We start from the raw sequence: 19,308 nt of genomic DNA on the forward strand, positions 1-19,308 counted from the left end.
AGGTCTCAATACAGCAAAATGTAAACGAAAATTAAGAACATTGCTCATTAGGCCAGCAACTTTAAAATCATTTAATTTGAAATATAAAATAGGTGGTCTTCATAAAAAGATGCATGAAATTTACCTTACCTTATGTTTTATACTTTAAGAGTACATTTTATAAAAATCAGTAACCAGGCTTCTTTCATGTATAAACTGAAATGAACATAAGTATAAATGAGTATCTTTCTTTTACGTAGTAGCAAAAAGAGTCAATAATCCTTTCAAGAAAGATACTATTTCATTTCCTCCCAACTTGGATTCACCATAAACACGATCCACAAATGATATTGGAACCTAGTTAAAAAAAAAATAAAATTAACGTTAGTCTTTAAAAAAAAATTAGGCAGTTTAGCAGGTATACCACATTACCAACACAACAGAAATAGGATTAGTACTACAACAGAGGTCCTTAAAGTAAGTATAAAATTAGGGGATTCTTAAAGCAACTGTGTGTATCTCCAAGTCTTTAAAATTAAACATGCATTATCTAAAGATAGGTCATATGAACCAAATCTACAACTTTAAAAAGCACTGATTCTAGGTATTATCTTGGTTTACTCAAGTTTCAGTTGGCATTTCAAGGAAAAGTTATACTCCAAAAGTAAAATGGCCTTTTGCTCAGATTTTTCAGTTGTCAAATTTAGCTATAATGGTTTAGCATTAAGTAAAATAGCTTGTAACTTCTACAAGAAAAGTGACATTCCAGGTTAGGTATTTTCTTGCTCTGAGTAAGAGTTTTACTATTAAATGAGGAGAGTCTCCCCTACCCTAAGAGCTCACTCACTAGCCCTAAATAGTACAGATCACCACTCCCTTTGCTCTGTAATTCCTGATCTTCACTGACTAACAGGAAATGGACATACAGAACTCATCATTCATTTTAAAGTATGGTGGCCATTGGCTGTGACAAAAAGAAGAGAAGCAAAGAGACTCAGTCCATAATGCTGACTGGTTAGAAGAAAGGGCTAGGATTGAGAAAGTACCAGGAACTTTTAATTATTTAAAAGAGAATGCTGACTGTTAATGTTTTAAATCTTACTGTTCAAATGTAAATTTTTACCCTTTGTGCCTGAATATTCTAAACAACTAGAAGACCTCTACAATTTAGCAGTTATGGAAGTTAAACTTTTTATTACAAAAATTCTAAACCTTACTGCTCCTTTACCAGGAACATGACATACTATTTAGCATCAGTTGCATACCTCGCCAATAGTATAATTCAGCTGTCTTGCCCGAACAATCATCTCCATCTGGAAGACGTAGCCTTTAGAAACACATTTTTCTATTAATTTCTCTAGAACTTCTTTTCGGTATAATCTGTAAGAAATCAAAAATATATATCAACATCTGGATAAATACACGTGCCTACATGTATCCTGACCTTTCAAAGAGTTCACTGGTATGTATAAAGCCTAAAACTTTCACTGGCCATTGGTAAACAGAAAAGCTTGCACACTTGATGATTATGATACATTTCTCCTAAGCATGAAAGGTCATTAAATATTTGCTAAATAACTTAGAATAATTTTGAAAATGAATTATCAATATCTTTTATAGAATTATTTTCCCATACTATCAGAAATTAGTGAAATACAGTAAAATGAATCATGTGATGCAGAACCATCATTATTTAAGATTTTCCTAAAATTTAAAGTTGAAAGAAACTGTTCCAAATATTGAAACAACTGGGTGGACAGATGATGATGAAGCAACAATATGTATTAGATGACAAGAAAGAATCTCATATTAACAGTCATTTCCCAATAAATGTTTATGATGAGTTTCAATTTCTCATGATTTCCTTTATAAATTCCCTAGGATAAACTAAGTTGCTCTAGGATGAGCTTGGGAAGCTTGGTTAAAACAGGAACGAGGCATCACAGGATAGAAACAATCCTGGTGGATTCACCTATCACCAATTGAGGTCACAGATAGACACTTAACAGCGGGTGAATGTGCAGCCTAACTTTAGATGGACTGCAGGCCAAACACCAGATTTACAAAGATAGCGGAGTTGGGCAGTCCAGGGGTAAACCCAAGCACTTTCTTCAGTAACTAAATAGCAGGGAGCTCCCTATTTTCAGAGTCACAGACACTTTACTTTTTTTTTTTTTTTTTTTAAAGATCAGTGTTTCAGTTGGTAGGGAGGCAGCGATTTCTACCTTTTTTTGTGGGGAGAGGGGAGAAAGCAGGAAGAGGCAGTTTGGTGTAATTTTGTTCTCTTCAAAGTTAAGGCTATCTGGACCTACTATGCCTCAGGGTTTCACTCTGAATCCACATTTTTTTCCCTCAGACTTCTAACGCGACCTTATCTTTTGACTATGAAGTGGGTATAGGACAGTACAGCCCTTAGAAAAACATGACAGCTTAGTGTGTGCATTCCTTTATCCACATAGTTTCCTTAAGGATTCAAAGGAATAAATTTGGAATAAATATGGAGAGAGGAGAATCTGATGGTAGCAGTATTTATTCAATAACAAATATTTATTGACCAATGTACTGAATATCAGGTACTATTTTATGTTTTGGGGTTAAGGAGTGAACTTAAAAACTCAATAAAGATATATAATATGTCAGATGCTGTTAGGGGAGTGAGCACTGGGATGGTGGGCTGCGAAGAACTATGATACCGATGGGACAATGTTTCCGCATTACCTTTATTTATATATTTGTATTTTTGGAGACAGGGTCTCACTCTGTTGCCCAGAGTACAGTGGCACAACCATGGCTAACTGCAGCCTCAACTTTCCAGGCTCAAAAGATCCTCCTACCTTAGCCTCCCACATAGCTGAGACTACAGGCACGTGCCACCGTGCCGTGCTAAGCAAGAAAGGCCATTAAATATTTATCCTAAGCAAGAAAGGTCACTAAATATTTGCTAAATGATTTAGAATAATTTAGAATTTTTTTTTTTTTTTTTTAGGTTTTGTAGAGATGGAGACTCACTATGTTGCCAGAGCTGGGGTCTTGAACTCCTGGGCTCAAGATATACTCCCATCACTGGCCTCTCAAAAGTGCTGGGATTATAGGTGTGAGCCACCACATCCAGCCAGCATTACTTTAAAATTGGGATTAGGCTATGAAGTATTTCCTGACTTTAAGAGTTGCTTTATTCCCCTTAAGAATCATTTTCTAAGATTTCTTTTCACTGCCACTTCCCTCCTCCCCATCCACATGATATATTTAACACTGCGGCCAGTAAAGTAAAATGTTACATGAAGCCATATAATCCCATAAATAGGATTAGGATCCAGGTGATCTATGCTATTAAATGGCTTTATATTAGACTGCAGCCTTTCCAGGATTCCTTTTCTTATTTAGTAAAAAGCACCTGCTTCCTAAATCTAGGGATTTAATGACAAAAATGAACTTTGTCTACCGACAAGTGAACTTTAATGCATGTATTTAAGAAACCACCACTCAAATGAGAAGACAATGAGATTTAACTATTTAAAAAGTTTTTTGGGCCAGGTGCGGTGGCTCATGCCTGTAATCCCAGCACTTGGGGAGGCCGAAGTGGGAGGATCACCTGAGGTCAGGAGTTCAAGACCAGGCTGACCAACATGGAGAAACCCCATCTCTACTAAAAATACAAAATTAGCTGGGCATGGTGGCACATGCCTGTAATCCCAGCTTCTCGGGAGGCTGAGGCAGGAGAATCTCTTGAACCCAGGAGGCAGAGGTTGTGATGAGCCAAGATTGTGCCATTGCACTCTAGCCTGGGCAACAAGAGCAAAACCCTGTCTCAGAAGAAAAAAAAAAAAAAAATTCTGCAATTAACAGGTTCATTTTTGTCTGTTTGGCTGCTCTGTCATTTATACAGAACACAGTTAATCACTGCTCTCAATATATGAAAATCCAGAACTCCCAGGCCATCCTTCAACCCCATCCCCTCCACTAATCCTTGTAAGGTTCTGATGCAGCAAAGCACCCTCACCCCATTCCTCTCCGTGTGGGTTTTTCTTCACAACCTCTATCTCCACAACCAGTTACCCTGAGTTTTTATTCAAAACCATCAAAACTGTGGCCTGTGAAATCCACACTGGCCCTTCCCTCTGTAGAGAGATTTTGTGAGTGCCACTATTCTTTGCATTGTTGCCACGTGGCAATCACAGAGAGAGATATATATATATTTTTTGAGACGGAGTCCTGCTCTGTTGCCCAGGCTGGAGTACAGTGGCGCGATCTCAGCTCACTGCAACCTCCACCTCCCGAGTAGCTTGGACTACAGGTACACCACCATGTCCGGCTAATTTTTTGTAGTTTTAGTAGAGACAGGGTTTCACTGTTAGCCAGGATGACCTCGATCTCCCGACCTTGTGATCCACCCGCCTCAGCCTCCCAAAGTGCTGAGATTACAGGCATAAGCCACCATGCCCAGCTTTTTTTTTTTTTTTTTTTTTTTTGACAGTCCTCCTCTGTCACCAGGCTGGAGTGCAGTGGCGCAATCTCAGCTCACTGCAACCTCTGCCTCTGGGTCTCAAGCGATTCTCCTGCCTCAGCCTCCTGGGTAGCTGGGATTACAAGCACACGCTACCACACCCGGCTAATTTTTGTATTTTTAGTAGAGACAGGGTTTCCCCATGTTGCCCAGGCTGGTCTTAAATTCCTGACCTCAAGTGATCCACATGCCTCGGCCTCCCAAAGTTCTGGGATCATAGGCGCAAGCCACTGCCCATCCACCAGCCACCGCCCATCCGCAATCAGAGATCTTCATCATATCACAAATGACTCTTTAGCCTTAGGGTATAGCCTCCCCTCTCTTTCATCCCCAAGTTCAGCTCTCCAGTCTATTTGCTTTTTCGTTCCAGAGAGGCTTCATTTTTCTTTTTGACTGTCAACAGCCAGGTCCTAATTTGTGTGTGTGCGTGTCAATTCTCACATTTAAGGACTTAAATTTTCCTGCATCAAGCAAAGGACCGAACAATCAACATTATTTAGTGGAAAAAAGTATCAACGAATATAAATTATTAAGTAATGTATGGGGGGCTTGGGGCCACTAAAGTAGATGCAGGGGCATTTTATAGTTTCAGAGATTAAAAAAAACATCTGGCAAGTTTTGTCATTTGCCATGGTCAGTCACACAAAGCAGCTCACATCTACTACAGCAAATCTAGACCACCACCCCATACACCCAGAAACAGACACACAGAACTCAGAGGGACTGAAGCTTTGACCAAATTAAACAACAACAAAAATTTCCTTAAACATGGAGAACAAGGTAAGTGAGAGAGCTCTATATAAATATTAAAAAGTTTAACCTTTTCTGTGGACAATGCTGTTAGTATTCATATGAAATGCAGAAAATTACTGAAGTATGTGCTGTTCTTTGGAACAAATTATCAGTAATAGCAATGTTCCAAAGAGCAGTTGAGCCTTAATACTAATGTTAAAAAGCACACAAACCTAACTGCCTTCAACTTTTTCAAGGAAAAGCACAATATGTCTCCCGATATGTTTAGGTTTCATTAGCAACTTTTAGGAATTTTAGTCTGCCTTTTTAGTATCCCAGTATGCATACAAGGTGGAAATGTAAAGTGTTTCTTTAAAATATCCATTGTAAAGAAAGTCAGCCAAGAAGTTATATAAAAATAGTGGAAATTTTCACTGTACCTGAAACTTCCTGTTAAATCAGATGCTCCTGGTCTCAGCAATATCTGAGTTAAAAAATTGGCCCCACGGCTGCCAAATAAAACAATCAGATTTTCTTTACAAAATACAATTTATAAACAAGAGAAACACATTGAAGAACAGTGTTAAAATGCTATACTAATTTCATAAATGTAACATTAATTTCATAAAAATGTTATTTATCTAGAACAAAAGAGAAATTTTTGGTCAATGAAAGGAGACCTGGCTAGGTGCGGTGGCTCACACCTGTAATCCCAGGAGGCCAAGATGGGTGGATCACTTGAGCCCAGGAGTGACCAGTCTGGACAACATAGCAAAACCCCATCACTACCAAAAAAAAAAAAAAAAGTATACATAAATATATATATAAAAATACATATATAAACATAAATACATATATATAAAAACATAAATATATGTACATAAATTAGCTGGGCATGGTGGTGCGTGCCTGTAGTCCCAGCTAATGGGAAGCTGAGGCAGGCGGATCACCGGAGCTCAGGAGTTAGAGGGCAACCTGAGCAACATGGTGAAACCCCATCTCTACAAAAACAAAAATTAGCCGGGCATGGTGGCGCGTGTCCACAGTCCCAGGTACTTAGGAGGCTGAGAAAGGAGAATCGCTTGAGCCCGGGAGGCAGAGGTTGCAGTGAGCTGAGACTTTAACCCAGGTCTGTCTGAAATCGATCTTAATTAAAATAACACTATAATTATGGAGAGAAACCCTACATATTTAGTCTACAAGTATGGGACAGGTCACATAAATTAAAACTGGAGGTCCAGTATAGTAACTTTTGCTGAATGAGGCCATTTCTACCAAAGGTCCAAAGGTTTATACTGATTTTTCCTTAATAAAAAACATCCAGGCTCTAATCACAGGAAAAACTGTAAGGAACTATCTGGGAATATTTACCGGAAATTATAACCTGATCCCACAAATCCCAGGCAGCATGATAGCTAATCCAAATACTTGCTATGAATACACTTCCAGTAGTTATACTAATAAAGAAGTTGTAACACATGTACCTACCTGATTATTTTTCTTTTCAAATCCCAGCCATATACACCTCCATTTCCTTTGTAGCGAGTTCCAGAGACAATATCAAAATTGCCCTCCTTTTGCTTCCTGTAGAATAAATTAGCTGTCAATTAGAAAAAGCCATTTCAACATCATTTTCATGAGCTACACAAAACTTTTAAGAGAAGCCAACACAGGCTGGGTGCAGTGGCTCACACCTGTAATCCCGGCACTTTGGGAGGCCGGGGCGGGTGGGTCACAAGGTCAGGAGTTCAAGGCCAGCTTGGCCAAGATGGTGAAACCCCATCTCTACTAAAAATATAAAAATTAGCCTGGCGTGGTGGCGGGCGCCTGTAATCCCAGCTACTCAGAAGGCTGAGGCAGAGAATCGCTTGAACCCAGGAGGCAGGCTGCAGTGAGCCGAGATCATACCACTGCACTCCAGCCTGGGCGACTCCATTTAAAAAAAAAAAAAAAAAAGTCGGGCACAGTGGCACATGCCTTTAGTCTCAGCTATTTGGGAGGCTGCAACGGGAGGATCGCTTGAGCCAGGGAAGTTGAGGCTGCAGCGATCTGTGATTGTGCCACTGTACTCCAGCCTGGGTGACAATGGAAGACCTTGTCTCTCAATTTCCCCAATACCCTTCCATTCTGTTCTTGCCTTCTCTGAAGCAAATAATACTAAAAAACAGCCTGATGTCCTGCCACACTTTTCTTTGCCTACAGAAAGATAAAGACACACATATACCCCTAGGATTTTTGTCTGCATTTACAAAATTGGAATGCAAAAAAAGTACATTTTGTGACCTGGCCTTTGTCAGTTAACGATACAAATCATGGAGTCAGATGTGGTGGCTCACGCCTGTAATCCCAGCACTTTGGGAGGTGGGTGGATCACTTGAGGTCAGGAGTTCGAGACTAGCCTGGCCAACATAGTGAAACTATCTCTACTAAAAATACAAAAATTAGCCAGGCTTAGTGGCACATGCCTGTATTCCCAGCTCCTCAGAAGGCTGAGGCAGGAGAACTGCTTAAACCTGGGAGGTGGAGGTTGCAGTGACTGAGATTGTGCCACTGCACTCCAGCCTGGATGACAGATCGAGCTTCCATCATAAAACAAAAACAATGCAAATCATGGAATCATAGACATCCCTATAGGTCAAGAGAGCTCTTTCCCATTCTTTTTAATAGTTGCAAAACTACTTCATAGAATATTCAACTCACACACCTCTGTGGTTGTCTTCATGGTGCCCCACCCTCTCAACCACAATAAACAGTGCTACAATAAACCTTTCTTTTTTTTCTTTGAGATGGAGTCTCACTCTGTTGCCAGGTTAGAGTGCAATGGCGAGATCTTGGCTCACTGCAACCTCCACCTCCTGGGTTCAAGTGATTCTCCTGCCTCAGCATCCCAAGTAGCTGGGACTACAGGCAAGTGCCACCATGCCTGGCTAATTTTTTGTTTTTCTAGTAGAGACGGGGTTTCAGCATCTTGGCCAGGATGATCTCTATCTCTCTTTTTTTTTTTTTTTTTTTTTTGAGACGGAGTCTCACGCTGTTGCCCAGGCTGGAGTGCAGTGGCGCGATCTCGGCTCACTGCAAGCTCTGCCTCCTGGGTTCACGCCATTCTCCTGCCTCAGCCTCCTGAGTAGCTAGGACTACAGGCGCCCGCTTGACCTCATGATCCACCTGCCTCGGCCTCCCAAAGTGTGGGATTACAGGCATGAGCCACTGTGCCTGGCCACAATAAACATTTTTATAAACTGCTTAGACTCCCCAAAATGGAATATACTGGAATTGCCCAAATGAAGCCTGAGTATTTTTAATTCTAACACGTGTTTTCCCAAATTCGAACACATATTTTCCAAAAGGGTTATAGCAACTTATATTTGTGTGTCCATTTTTTACCATCTTATTGGTACTGGATATTACTGCTCTGAAAGTTTTTAACTTTGTTAAACTAATGGATAATAAAATGGTAACACGCAGTTATTTTGTGTTTATTTCCTTGACTACATCCCAGGAAGAACGTCTTCTTTTATTAGCCATTTGGATTTCTCCTATAGATGGTCTGTTTGTATCTTTTTGCCCATTTTCTACTCTACACGTTAAAGAGGCTTTTGCGCACTGGAGATATAAGCAAAAAAGGTATAAGGTGACTTTATGCAGAGATCGAAGGATGAGCAGCAGACAGTCATCAAGGAGCATGGAAACAGCATTTCAGGCAGAGAAGCATGCTTATGGCATGGAAAGGAAAGGAAGGAGCACAAGACAGAGGAAGGAGCACAAGACAGAGGTCAGAAAGGGAGGCAGAGGCCAACAAACACATAGGGGCTTGAGGGACAAGGGAATGCGCTTGAATTTTTCCCTAGATGTTAGCAGGAACTCCCTGAACTATTCTAAACTGGAGGGCCAATAATCTGATTGTTTTTGTGTATCTAGCTTAAACTCAGAACAGCTTCCAAAATCTTATTCACAGAGGTTTTGTGATCTTTGGGCTAAGAATATAATTATATTGCCTACAAATAAATTATGTATACTTTACTAATATTTAACTAAATTCTTGCGTTACTGTATTAACATTTCCATGTTTAATGATAGCTAGCATGCCTATCTTAATGAATTTACTGGAAATGATTCAGCATTTCACTATTTGGTGTGATATTTGTATTAGGACTGGGTTATTTTTATTATGCTTAAGAGGTTTCCTTCTATTCTTAAAGTTTTAACTAGAAAATGGTAGTAAATAATATCTCTTTTAGCATCTACAGAGTTAACCACACTACTCATGAATGAATTATGAGTGATTACCAATAACGAGCCATTCTGGCATTCCTGGAATAAACTCTTTTGTTCATGGTGTTTTACTCTAATAACTCAAGGCTTAATTCCATTTATCAAAGAAGCCGTCTTCCACCTTTTTCTGTGGTCTGAAAGAATTCAGATTAACAAAGGAACTACCTATTGATTTGCTCCTCAGGACTCCTAAAGTACATCATTTAGTCTCAAATGTGTGTTGTATGTGTGTGTGTCTACTATCTATACAGATAAATATTTTAGAGACAAGGTCTCACTCTGTCTCAGGGTCACCAAGACTAGAATGCAGAGGCATGATGATAGCTCACTGCAGCCTTCAAGTCCTGGGCTCATGTGATCCTCCCACCTGAGCCTCCTGAGTAGCTGGACTACAGGCGCATGCCATTGTGCCTGGCTAATTTTTGTTATTTTTTTTGTAGAGATAAGGACTTGTTTTGTTGCCCAGGCTGGTCTCAAACTCCTGACTTCAAGCAACCCTCTTGCCTTGACCTCCCAAGCTTTGTTTATATTTTTGATAGAAAAAAAAAGTACGTATATTTTTGATTAATAAAAAATGAAAATAAGCCCAAAACCAGTAAGATAAACGGTTCCAGTCATATTTCTTTCAAATATTAGAAATAGTACCTACCTAATAAATTCAGGAATAAATTTTGGCTGAAATTTGGAAAGAATAAACAGTAAAGTCAGTAAAATAGGCTAAGATTATCATAAATAGCTAATAAAGAAACATACCACTTACATGGTGTGAGAGATCAGCATCCATAATAATTATGTAGTTTCCTGTGGCATGTTTCATTCCATGAATATATGCAGTTCCTAAAAATGAAAGTATATCCATTCAAGAAAGTCAACAGAAATCTTAACATATACATTTGAACATGGAGGAAACTGTTTAGCACCTGAAGAGCATACATTAGTCCTCTAAAAGTGGTATTAATAAATCGGTATTTTTCACCTTAAGTACACAGGTTCATGTATATTACATATATAATCAAGAAGGTAGCTGGCCACACACCCCCATTCAGATGTCAATTTAATAGAAGAGATCATACCTCTATTTCAGTTGAGCAAATAGTTTATAAGTTCAAAAGTCTGAGATTATGTAGCAATTATCACATTCTCATGCTTTAAAAACCCATCTGGTGTTTCCTTAGCGTCCCCCTAAGAGACTGATGAAGTCAGACCCTTCCTTAGAGCTCCACATTTACAAACCAGCTTCCTACTTAACATCTCCTTGTGGGTATTTCAGAAATCTCAAAGATAGCATCGCAAAATCATCTTCCAATTCTCTACCTCTCTCTTACAGGCCACCTCTCCAGGAAATGGCACCAACTATCCAATTGCTCCATCCACAGGTCTAGAGATGACTCTTGATTTCCTACTTTTAACCATAACTTCTAAACTATAATTAAGTCCTATTGATTCACCACCCAAAACATTTCAATTCCCTTTTTCTTGTCGATCGTCACTTAGTTCCAGGTGCTACCTTCTGATGCTTAGATGACTACCTAACAAGCCTCCCTGCTTCTGCTCTTCCTAGCTCTAAGTCCACTTCCACAAAAGCCACACACTGTCTTTTACACCGTACGCCTGGTACGCTAGACCCCTGCTCTGGTATTTGAGGCCAAAGGCCTTGCTGACAATTACTTAGCCAGCTCCATGCCTCAAAGTCCCACAGGGACTTGGCAGGCTAGGGTAACTGGTCAGGAGCAGGACTTGGGGATTCCTGCATTCTCTAGTCCAGACACCTCACAGGTGTTTTATAAGCAAGGCTGAACTCTTCTAACTTATTTTGTTAAGAAGTGAGTATCAGCTGGGTGTGGTGGCTCATGCCTGTAATCCTACCACTTTGGGAGGCTGAGATGGGTGGTCACTTGAGGTCAGGGAGTTCAAGACCAGCCTAACCAACATGGTGAAACCTCATCTCTACTAAAAATACAAAAAATTGGCCAGGTGCGGTGGCTCACGTGTGTAATCCCAGCACTTTAGGAGGCTGAGGCAGGTGGATCACCTGAGGTCGGGAGTTTAAGACCAGCCTGACCAACATGGAGAAACCCTCACCTCTGACTGGGAATTTCCCACAGTTCTAGCTCCTGCCAGGCAGCCCCCACCCCATCATTCTAGCTCCCTCTGGGCAGCCCAGGTTCTTAGGCTCTTAAAACATCTCTTCCTGCTGTTGCTCCATCCCTAGGGGTGGCAGTGACCTCCAGCTGTTACTAATCTTAGTAGCCTCACTGCTCCATTTGGTTTCTCAGGAACTCCTTCACCAGTGTAACCAGCGACTCAGTATTAAATTCCCTACACCGAAAGACTTACAGTGGTTTCTATCGTCCTGAGTGGGCCTTGACTTATACAGGCAACCCAAGTTATACCATTTAAATGTCATTAAGATCATTAAAAACCATCACAGTAAGTTACTGTATTTTGGCCCTATTCCAAACTGGGCAAATACACACTGGATCATGTCACCAGGCAAGTAGCAGGCATGAGGGGTTAGAGGTTCCGCGACTTACCTAGTCCCAACTTTTTCTCCCGTGGTTTTAGAAGCTGTAAAATAAGAAACAGCATTTTACACAAAGAAACAGAAATGTTATCATGTTAAATTTTATTTTATTCAAAAGTGCATACTCATTTTAATAGAAATATAGTTGCACTTGTTAGAACTTAAAGCAGAGTATGGTTAATGTTTTTTTGCCAAAAGGAAAAAAAAAAGCATTTGGTAACAAACCAAATAGTTTAACATAGCTTCTGAGGCAAAGCAACATTCTTTAACCCCGACCCTACAATCAAAATTAAATTTTTTTTTTCTGTTGTCACTCACTCTATTTTAAATAACATGTCCTTACATCTATACTTGAATTTCCTTTTAAACCTATTGATTCCTTCCTAGAAAAATGTAGGACTTACCTCATTATTTCACACCTTCTTGGGAAATCTGATGTTTGTTCTCTCAATTCCCTTTGGGTTTTGAATACTAATATCACTCTTCCTCTATTAACTTATCTTGACCTTATGCTTGGATGACCTCATCTCCTCTACTGGTCCAAGGACATGTCATATTCCTAATTAAATTCTTTCTCTTTTTATTTGTCATTTAGTCCTTCTTAATATTTTTGCTTAATAATTGGAGCCTGACTTTATTTGTTTAGTTTTTCCTTTTGGCTGGACACTTAAAAAGTCGAATGCCAAAGTTCTCACTGTGCCCTATGTTTCTGAGGTATGGGGTTCAGGTAGACTCATTAGTGAGCATGTCTTGTCTATCTTGTCCCCTTCTACACTTGCCAGTATATAAGCAGGTTGCCTCTGACTGCAAATCTCTCAACAAAGCATTTTCAATTAAAGCAGGATGAATTTTTTTTTTCACTACATGCAATCTGCTGGAGGTTTTTATTTGCATGGAATGTTTTTTTCCATCCCTTCACTTTGAGTCTATGTGTGTCCTCACAACTCAAGTCTTTTGTGGGAAGCATATAGTTGGCTCTTTTTAAAAAAATCCATTCAGTCACTGCAGGTCTTTGGAGAATTTAATCTCTTTATATCCAAGGTAATTACTAACATGTAAGAACTTCCTACTGCCATTTTGTTAATTGCTTCTAGTTGTTTTGTAGATCTTTTGCTTCTGTCCCTTTCTCCTTTCCTTTATGATTATTTTCTGTACTGTCATGCTTTGATTCCTTACTTTTTATCTTTTGTGAATCTACTTTAGGCTTTTCCTTTATGATTACCAAGAGACTTACAAAACCCATCTTATAGTGATAACAGGCTATTTTAAGCTGATAACAATCTAACTCTAACTGCTAAAAAAAAAAAATCCTCTACACTTACTGCACTGTCCTCATATTTAAAAATTTTTAAGTCATAAAACCCTATTGTTGACATGGACTATAGGATTGCGCTGTTATCCCTAGGGTAACTTGTTCCGTTGGTCAAGTTATTGGGTCAATTGTGTGTTGCGCTTTGGCTGGTGTAGTCTTGGCATAGGTTGTTCGGAGGTTGGTGACTATAGTTAATAGTATCATATTATATACTTGAAATTTACAGAGAGCAGATCTTAACCGTCCTCATCACTGTCAACTCGCCCCCAAGGGTAACTAAGTGAGGTGATGGACAGATTCATTCTCCAAATGTGGTATTCATTTCAGAATGTATACGTGTATCAAACCATCGCATTATATACTTTAAATATATGTAACTTTGTCAATTTTACCTCAATAAAGCTGGAAGAAAATATGACAAAATATCAATGACTTTATCTGATCTCAAGTTGGGGGATGAAACAAACTACATAAACCAAACATAATAGAAGCACTCAACATAGGGCAGTTGAAGTCCTTCACAATTTCAGATCTCTGCCTTGTAAGCATTGTGAATAGTTCAGAGTAAGTGCCCCAAATTTCTCTATGGTCCTACCTAGTTAGGTCATTAAAAATGACCTAACCTCTTGCTTCAGTTGTGTCACTTACAGAATTTTAAAAAATATCTTCTTTGGCTTCTTTTCTGAAAGATTCATTTCAGCCAGTTTGAAAGGCTGACAAAGCATCTGTGGTGAATACTTTATCTGAGGTATTCTAACATGGTTTCCATAATCCCTCATCTTCCCAACTAAACATACGTATGTCACTGAAAGCAAGTGTCATCCCTAGCATGGATTAATACTGTTTTTCTTTTTTTAAAGTCACTTTCTTCTTAACTTATTTAAGTGTCATAAAACAATGAATGAATAAGGAATTTTATCTGGTAGTAGAGGGAAATCACAACAGTGAATGCAAATTCTTTTCTCATTTTGAATTTTATCGGGTTGATAGGAAAAATGTCTTTGAAGACAACCTTGTTTCAAAATTTGAAAGGTTTAGTAACCATTCCCTAAAATCAATCAATCACATCCTAAGACTGAGGTTTTATGACAAAAGTATTCAAAATGTTGTCTGGTTGATGGTCCCAGATTAAATGGCAGCACATAACTCAGAATGTTGTGAATCAGTGGCCTTCACCCTGGGCTTCTAAAAGAAAACCTGGGGAGCTACTGGGCAGAAATTCGAACCTCGCATTACCGAAAGTCTCTGCTAGAAGCCTGAAAATTTGTCAACTTTTTACCTCCTTCTGTATTCCTATCCATTAGAAGATTTTCAGAGGAGACTTGAGGTGTGACAGACCTGAGTTACTCATCTGTGAGACAGACTGAAAGATTTTCTAGTATAGATTTACCATGTAGTGAGTAACACAGTTCCTTTAGAACTTTTGCCACTAAGACCTCATACAACTGACACTGACCTCTATGTAGAAAGTATTTCTATTACTGAGATTTATCAAGACCAGATGACTGTTTTTTAAAAATGATGATTAATTTACCATTTCTTGAATTGTAAATAACAATAAAGGTTCTCAAAGGGACTTCTTTCTCTATACCAATGGTTCTGTACTGGAGGCAAAGGATAATTTTTCACCTAAGGAAATATCTGACAATATCCAAACATTTGCGGTTGCCAAGTGGGGAGGAGGGTTTCTAATGGCATCTAGTGAGGAGAGTCCAGATACGGTGCTGAACATCCTACAATGCACAGGACAACCCCCACAGTAAAGAATTAATCTGTCCACACGTCAATAGTGCCAAGACTGAAGAACTCTGGTCTGCAATTATTTATGAATATAAATTATAAAAGCACTCACAAGCATACATAAACACTTATAAATCCAAACCAGTGACCAAAAATAAAATTCATGAAGCCATTATAAAATAAACTCTGTATTTGCCTAAGTAATTTCTATATTAGAATAACAAGTTTCAAGGTGCAGTGGGAAAATCTAAAGTTTAGAACTAAGAAAGTCAATCTACTTCCACAAGACTATTCTATAGACTAAAAATGCCAAGTACTCTGAGAAGTCATTAATGTTTCACAAGAAAACAATAACTTTTTCTACCTACAAGCTCTTAATTTCAGGCAGTATTCTCTAATGAAAATATGAGAATACTTACCGAAAGGGAACAAGAAAGATTAAAAAACACACACTACCAATTACAACCCAATTCTATAATATTCCTTGTCAATTCAGTATCATACTTTAATTTTTGCCCTTCAAGAATATTTACCTGCAGAATTAGTCATAAACAGAGTTTATCCAAAAGCACACTCTTTGCTGTAAAATGACCATTGACCCAACATACCAAAGATACGTAAAATTTTACGGACAATGAAAATGCATTTAAATCCCAACTGTGTTAAGTTGCTCTTTATCTTTTCAGTTTCTAAACAAATAAGTTGAATTTAAGCATTGTTCATGTCTCATCTTTCCCCTACATAATCACAATTCATATGACAGAAAAATGTTTGTATAGCTTACAATTCTGTCTGACCCATAGATCTTCTCCAACTGTTCAGCAACATCCCTTGTTCCATCTGGGCTTCCATCATCTATGATTATAATTTCATAGTTGATTCCACTAAAAAAAAATTAAATTTGTATTAATAATTGATGACAGTGTTCTCAAATTTAAAAGTAATTTAAAAATTACTAATTCCTTAAACGTGTAAGTGGAGATTTATTGCTATATTGATCATTGAGGAAAACTTCAATTATCAAATGAAATAAATGTCAAACATTTAGTACTTTACCTGCAAACCCAGTATGTTGCTGAAACATGCTAATGTCCTGAGATATTAAAGAATTCTTACCCAGAGAACATACATTTTAGTTCAAAAGAAAATCAGGTAATGACCCATGTATCACATGAAATTTTTTTTTGAGATGGAGTCTCAAATTTTTTTTTGAGATGGAGCCTTGCTCTGTCGCCAGACTGGAGTGCAGTGGCACAATCTCGGCTTACCTCTGTCTCCTGGCCTCAAGCGATTCTCCTGCCTCAGCCTCCCAAGTAGCTGGGACTACAGGCACCCGCCACCATGCCAGGCTAAGTTTTTGTATTTTTAGTAGAGACGGGGTTTCACCGTGTTAGCCAGGATGATCTCGATCTCCTGATCTCGTGATCTGCCCGCCTCAGCCTTCCAAAGTACTAGGATTACAGACATGAGCCTCCGTGCCTAGCTATATGAAATTTTATTACCTACTTCGGAAATAGAATTCTGAACCTTAATAGCAAATCTTAGTTACATAAAATATTTCAAAAGTACTTTACACGTTAACTCAAACCAAACTGAGTAACTCTGAGTGATTATTCTTGTTAATTTGATCCAAATAGAATAATCAAATATAAATCTGATTTAATTTCACCTTTTAAAAAAACCTATTTTAGAATGGTGACACAATCTTAAACCACAATTTCAAATAATTGTGCCTATTACTTCACATTATCAAATTAAAAAAAAAAAAGCAAAGTAGCATTACAAAAGATTCCACTGCGCTTCAGAATTAACACGTTACTTCCCATTAACCTCAGGTGGTACGTTTCTAGTCTAAAAACAAACCAACACAATACTTGGTGGATAAATACTACATGGCTGTACATGCGGTCACCCCTACTCCTTCCCTTTTCAAAGACATTTTAAAAATTAATTTTATAAGGAAAAGTTAAGGAGAAAGAAGAAGAGACACAGCCCAATGACCTATGACATAACATTCCGTTTTCTCTTGGTCCTGCTCAAAGAAACATATGCAAGAAAATCAACCAGAAAACATATTCCACTGTTAAAAGGCTTTAACAAGTCAGCCCCAGCAAACTTTTAAGACAAGAAAGCAAAACCCTGTGTTATCTATTCTCCAAGAGTAGACACAATGACTTTGGCTTCCCACTGTGCCTTAAATTTGGGCGCTGGTGCCTTTACATGCCAAAATATGTAAGGTGATTTTAATAGACGTGCTGAAAGAGAAATTCCATAAACAAAATGGGGTCGTTAAAAGCAAATTACTGTCCCCTACCACTTCAAAGCAGCTACACCACCTGAGGGTGAGGCAGCTTAAAGATACCAAGCTGGGCTAACTTCAGGTAATTTGATTGCATCTGACAAGAAAAGTTTTGTTTCCTTTATCAAACTTCATTTTGATCTTAAAAGATTCGTTCACAAACCATTAAAAGTAAAGATAAACTGTACTACATAAAAAAATTAAGGCAACAAAAAAATTTGCAAAATTAGAATACAAGCCCTGAACGAGATCGGTTGTATGACAGTTAATTTCTTTAATTTACAGCTTATAAAAATAAAAATTAAAATAGTAAACAGGAAAAACAAAAACTTTAAAACTTTGAGGGGCAAGGCATGTGCAGGCAGTTATGCAAGGAAATACAATCAAAACAGCAATGGTTTTCACAAATGGGTACTTCCAGCAATGTCAAGTTTAACAATGCTCAGGCTGGCTGGCTGATGGGAAAACAGGCACTCTGAAGAATGGAGAATCCTAACTTGTACAATCTTTTTTTTTCTTTAGAGCAATTGTGAAGAATGGAGAGTCCTAACTTGTACAACCCTTTTTTTCTTTAGAGCAATTTGGCAATAACTGTCCATTTTAAGCACATTTCTGTCTACCTAGCAATCCTACCTCGAATCATTTATCCCCAGTACACAAGTAAAAGTATGAGTGTGTCTGCTGCCAACATTGATGCAATAAAGGAGCACCGCTATGTGTCAAGCATTTTTCTAAATTTAGCTGGAAAATATGGTGTGAACAAAGTCCTTGTTCTTATTTGCAAAGCAAAAGTCAAAAAACAAAAACAACCTAAAGCTGCTGGAAATAATCCAGCTCATTGCCATGACCTGGTTAAATAACACAGCCATATGGAATGTTACCTAACTTCCAAAGTAATTTGCTATGTTTCGATATATTAATATGAAAAAAAGTATTCAAAGATTTCACAGCATGATCCCATTTGTGCAATCGTAAAACAAGTTACTCCGTACTGACTCCAGGATTTTTTGCAGTTTTTAAAAACACTGCATTAACACACTTCCAAATTCGAACTCCACCCACCCCCCATCCCGGTTCTAACAATCACACCAAACATCCACCAGTGATCAGCGAAGATGCCCTTCTGCTCTCTCCTTTCCAGAAAGGTTATTGTGCCCAGCAATAGCTCCCTAACCCACACACACCAAACCTCATGCTTATATAAGCACTCGGCACCGGAGTGGAGAGTGAACACTCTCGCTTGGACTCCTGGCTCTTGCCGCAGATCCTGACCGCCTAGAGGGAGGAGTGGGGTCACGCTTTCAGCCCCGCTTCCAAGTAAAAGAGTGGCCAACCTTTCTACGAAAAGGCAGGGGACGCGAGTACTTCATAATAAATGAGGGTCTCACAAAACCCAAGGGCAGGAATGAGAACCCAGGACACGAAGAAAACCCAAGAAGCATCTGTCTCTGCTTCCCTCACAGGGTGGCCCTATCCCTGGGCCTTCCTGCGTGAGGCAAGGAAGGTTGGACAGGGCCGCCTCGCGCAGCCAGCTGCAGACACCCGGGCCGGGGAAGCCAGCTCATCTCATTCCTCGGGGAGGGAGACCTGGTGCGCTACCTCTCGGAGAAGCTTTTCACCAGTAACCACACGATGAGTGGCAGGTTCTCGCGCTCATTGTAGGTGGGTAAAAGCACCGAATATTTGTCCCGTCGTGGACTGCGCACTTCCAGCTGCCGCCGAGACATGGGAGGACTACGTCTGACTTCCAAGGAGGCCATGGCGGAACTGAGCCAGACGCCGGAAGCGGAATTACGTAAATGCGGCGCGGAAAAGGACGGGTCGGACCGTACCAAATTCGGAAGCGGGGGATGATCTGTGTGATTGAGCGCTAGTTCTTCTAGAGCTATTGTGTGGTTCAATTACAAATATGCAGGATTTATGCATCTTTAAAGCTTAATCTGAAG

The 19,308-nt window shown here is 39.1% G+C and overlaps 1 protein-coding gene across 1 annotated transcript; it reads right to left on the reverse strand.

Moving 5' to 3' along the window:
• Positions 1 to 58: 58 nt before the first annotated feature.
• DPM1 (dolichyl-phosphate mannosyltransferase subunit 1, catalytic) lies at positions 59 to 19,131 on the reverse strand. Its single transcript, XM_001094366.5, has 9 exons — positions 18,962 to 19,131; positions 15,848 to 15,947; positions 12,022 to 12,055; positions 10,248 to 10,324; positions 10,137 to 10,162; positions 6,704 to 6,799; positions 5,656 to 5,724; positions 1,245 to 1,359; positions 59 to 336 (listed from the first exon to the last, which is right to left on the reverse strand). The coding sequence occupies exons 1-9, from the start codon at positions 19,120 to 19,122 to the stop codon at positions 232 to 234; spliced, it is 783 nt and encodes a 260-aa protein (XP_001094366.3). The 5' UTR covers positions 19,123 to 19,131; the 3' UTR covers positions 59 to 231.
• Positions 19,132 to 19,308: the final 177 nt, after the last annotated feature.

The sequence above is a fragment of the Macaca mulatta genome, chromosome 10 (genome assembly GCF_049350105.2).
Source record: "Macaca mulatta isolate MMU2019108-1 chromosome 10, T2T-MMU8v2.0, whole genome shotgun sequence".
Lineage (NCBI taxonomy): Eukaryota > Metazoa > Chordata > Mammalia > Primates > Cercopithecidae > Macaca > Macaca mulatta.

Bases quoted from the DNA above. Each gene is read 5' to 3' on its own strand.
- DPM1 (XM_001094366.5), bottom strand. From the start codon at position 19,122: ATGGCCTCCTTGGAAGTCAGACGTAGTCCTCCCATGTCTCGGCGGCAG. The intron at 6,800-10,136 runs GTAGGTACTATT...TTTATTCTACAG, and splicing joins TTTATTCCTGAATTTATTAG to GAAGCAAAAGGAGGGCAATT. The intron at 5,725-6,703 runs GTAGGTACATGT...TTTATTTGGCAG, and splicing joins TTGAAAAGAAAAATAATCAG to CCGTGGGGCCAATTTTTTAA.